The 3,623-nt window shown below is 62.8% G+C and overlaps 2 protein-coding genes across 2 annotated transcripts in view; one reads left to right on the top strand and one right to left on the bottom strand.

Moving 5' to 3' along the window:
• Window positions 1–317, top strand: part of LOC103619672 (putative gonadotropin-releasing hormone II receptor) — a gene marked incomplete at its 5' end in the record, with an annotated part of 1,487 nt that extends 1,170 nt beyond the window's left edge. The window contains one exon of the mRNA XM_017736938.1: window positions 1–317. This exon is cut by the window's left edge and continues 317 nt beyond it. Within this exon, the coding sequence (XP_017592427.1) occupies window positions 1–114 (114 nt within the window).
• Window positions 318–1,119: 802 nt separating this feature from the next.
• Window positions 1,120–3,619, bottom strand: TMED3 (transmembrane p24 trafficking protein 3; the record flags this gene model as incomplete). The annotated part of the gene is made up of 3 exons (XM_017736939.1): window positions 1,120–2,261; window positions 2,722–2,970; window positions 3,569–3,619. Coding segments are annotated over 3 exons (537 nt in total), but the record flags the coding sequence as incomplete, so codon positions are not given.
• Between the last annotated feature and the right edge of the window lie 4 nt (window positions 3,620–3,623).

Below are 3,623 nucleotides of genomic sequence, written 5' to 3' on the forward strand. Positions count from 1 at the left end.
TCTGGCTCGTTCCACTGCTCAGCCTCCTCCCTGCCACCCAAGCGGGGAGCCCAGGGGGTGCAGAGGTCCCGAGGGGCTGCCAGGGACGCCTCCTGTCACAGCAGCTCCCTGTGAGACCAGCACGACTGCTGGGGTGCTCAGGGCAGAGGGGTCTGGCAGCAGGATGACTGGGTCAGCGCAGGTCCAGCAGGGATGGAGTCACTGCTGATCCCTCCCCACACCCTGAAGGGACTCTGCGGGCTTGGGGCTGGTGGGGGTGCCCCCGTCCCCTCTCCCTTCTCTGTGCCCTGAACAGCAATAAAGTGTCCTATGGCCACCTCTTGTCCCTCCTGTGTCCCCCAGCGGGGAGCTGAGCTGGTGTCCCTAGAGCCAGCACCCTGACCCTTTGGCGTCTCAGCTGCCCCTGTCCCCACCATGGGTGGCTCAAGAGTCCCCAGGTAGGAGCAGATTCAAGGCCATCCACAGCCTGGCCAAGGCTGGGTGCTTCCCTCCCTGTTCATCCCCACAGGGCTCTGTGTCCCAGTGGGCACAGGGCTAGCCCCTGCCAGCCAATGCCAGGCTGGTGGCAGTCCCAGGGTGCTGCTGATGTTGGCTCTGCTCCAAACAGGAGCTCCTGGCTCCTGCCCAAGGCTGTTGGAAGGCACACAGGGCCAGTTCTCCTGCCTGCGGCAGCTGCCCCAAGGCCAGTGCTGACGGCGGAGCTGGCACAGCTGCTGGGGCCTGGAGAGGGGGGAGAGGGCTGTGGGTGCCCAGGCCCCTCACTCCGCCGAGCACCAGGAGCATTGCCAGAGTGAGGGACAGCCCTGAAGAACGGCCCTGGCATCCCCTCAGCCTCAGGGAAGGAACTACAGAGCTGGGCTCTGCCCGGGGTCCCCACTCTGCTGCCGATGGACACTGGGCTCCCTTGGCTCCTCAGTCCCCACTGCCCAGTGGGAAGCCCATCGCAATCCACTGACAGTGTGGCCTCACACTGGGGCACAGACAGCAGTGCTGCTCCTGCTGAGGGGTCTCTCTGGCTCCAGCATCTGGTCCTGTGCCAGGAGCCAGCTCAGCTGGTGCAGACAGGGGGCCAAGGCAGGAGGGCAGGCAGAAGCTGTGCCCAATAACTGCAGTGCCAGCCATGCTTGCAGGGATTTATTTGAAAGTGGCAAAGGAAAAGTCTGGTGGAGTTGATTCAGCTCTGAAAAATGATCTCACGTCTGCTTGAGGGCTGGAGGGCCAGCACACTGGTCACTCCAGGGTCTTGTGAGTGTCTCCATTTTGTGGGGCTCCAGGGAATGAGGGGCTGCAGTCCCAGGTGTGTGTGGGTCCTCCATGCTTCCAGGGCAGGGATGGGGCTTCCTTGGCACGTGTGCGCAGGGTGGGGGGAATGTGTGGGGGGGCTGAGTCTCAGGCATGGACTCGTGTGAGTATGAAAATACCACCTGGAATGGGCACACCACTTGCCAGCCTGAAAAATGCTGCGAGGAGAGGAGCTGGTAGAGCCAGAGCACCACCCAGCAAAAAACCTTCCCTTCTTGGATGCTGCTGTTGCTGTGGCCCTGCTGCTGGGAGCACCCTGCCTGCCACAGGACACCTGGGGTGCAGACAGAGACCCCCAGCCCACGGGCAGCTCTCCTCAGGCTGACGGCACTGGGTGGGTGCCAGGTCGGCCAGTGCTGCCCCATCCCCTTGGCGGCTGCACAGGGCTTCAAGGGGCAGCGTGTGGTCATCACAGTCACGTTGGGCTCTGAGGGTGCCCCAGTGTTGATGCTGGTGCTGGTCCCACCCGCTTCCTGGTGGAGCCAGAGAACGGGGACTGGGTGGCCAGGCAAGGGGACAGGGCGGTAGGCTGGGCGATGGCAAGTGGGAGGTGATGCTGGGGGACACCTGTACTTGGGTGACCGTGTCCACCCAGCTCGGCAGTGTCATGTCACCCCTGTTCCCACCCCCCGCCTGCCCATGGCACAGATCAGAGGCAAAGCGCGACCCCAGGGCCGCAGCCGTCCCATTCCCTGCTCCACTTGGGCACAGACACACCAGCTCTAGGTGCCAGTTCCGCTGCTGCTGGGTCTCTTCTCAGTGAAGAAGCTCTTAAGCAGCATCACCTGCCCGATGCTGACCACGAAGAGGATGAGGGTTTCCCCCACTGACCAGTATGAGACACGGCCATTGAGCTCCTCAGCTCTGCTCCGGTCCTGCGCCTCCCGCAGCCGGTAGTGGGTCTGGGAGTCAATCACCGCGTTCAGCATCTCATGGATGGTGACACAGGCGGATTCCATCTGGGGGACAAGGACAAGAGTGCCCTGTTGCTTCTGACCTGGCACAGCTGAGGGAGCCCAGGACTGTGCCAGGGCACCCAAGAGCAGGACAGCAGTGTCTGTGTTGTAGGCTCCCTGCCAGAACCCATCCAGGGTGGCTTCCCATGGGGACAGAGCTAGAGGGCCGCCAGGGCACGTGGATGCCCAGCCCAGAGGCTCACACTGAGGGATGGAATGGCTGATGCAATTTCCTCATGTGTGACGGACATTGGCTGCTGCAGATGGGGGAGCCCAGACCTAGCACAACCCCCGCATCCCAGGCAGAGGATGTGGTGTGTGGTGGGGCTGTTGGCTGGCGGTTGGCACTTCTGCATCCAGCCGAGGAGGAGGGGGAAATGTCCCCAACTGCCATCCTGCAAGGGAGGGCTGCGGCAGGACCCTTCCTCCCTTCTTCCCTCCCTGCTTTCCTCTTGGGACCCACCTGTGTCAGGGCGGTGACGCGGTTGTTCATGTCAGGCAGGATGGGCGGCTCATCGCCCACCTGGAAGTCGAAGTAGACAATTTTGTGGGAGAAGGTGGAGAACTCGTTGCTGAAGCAGAAGGTGTAGACACCCTTGACCTCAGTGTGGTGCGAGAAGCTGTCGTACTGCTTCTTGGTCTCCTGGTAGATGGTCTTGCTGTTGGGGTCCTCCACGTAGCAGTCCACATCATAGTGTCCTCCGCTGATCACCTGTGCAGGGAGATGTGTCTCAGATGGTGGCACATGCCAAGCAACGTGGCAAGGGGCCCCTGACCCTGCCCAGCCCCACAGCTGTGTGAGAGGCCAGCGGGCACCATGCCCATGGGATGGGGCTCAGGCCAGGGGAGCGCTCAGGAAGCTGTGCACCACGGTGCCAGCAACTCAGGTGGAGTGCCCACTGCTCAAGCGGGATGCCTGGAGACAGGGACAGCCCTCATGACTCAGGTTAGGGGCTCCTATGGCTGTTGTGGGCACATCCCAGACCTGGCTCTCAGGTGGACACTGCCAGGCATGGGGCTGGGGTTGGGAACAACTCCTAGTGCAGTGTGGAGGGAATTGGGGTGCGCATGGGAGGAGGGAATTGCAGCCCTGCCTGGGGCTCTGCACGGCACAGGGATAGGAGCGTGGGCAGGGCCATGGGCAGAGGCAATAGGCACACACATGGGCAGAGGCACAGAGATGGGACACAAATGGGGTGCTGGCAGGGCCTAGACAGGGGTGCGGGTGGAGGGGGCGCTGGCAGGGGTATGGACAGGAGGTGCAGGCAGGGAGCATGCAGGGCTGCCGGAAGGTACAGGCAGGGTAGTACCTGATAGTCGATGGTGAACTTGATGCCGCTCTCCAGCTCCTGGTGGAAGCAGCGC

Source organism: Corvus brachyrhynchos, unplaced genomic scaffold, assembly GCF_000691975.1.
Source record: "Corvus brachyrhynchos isolate BGI_N302 unplaced genomic scaffold, ASM69197v1 scaffold200, whole genome shotgun sequence".
Lineage (NCBI taxonomy): Eukaryota > Metazoa > Chordata > Aves > Passeriformes > Corvidae > Corvus > Corvus brachyrhynchos.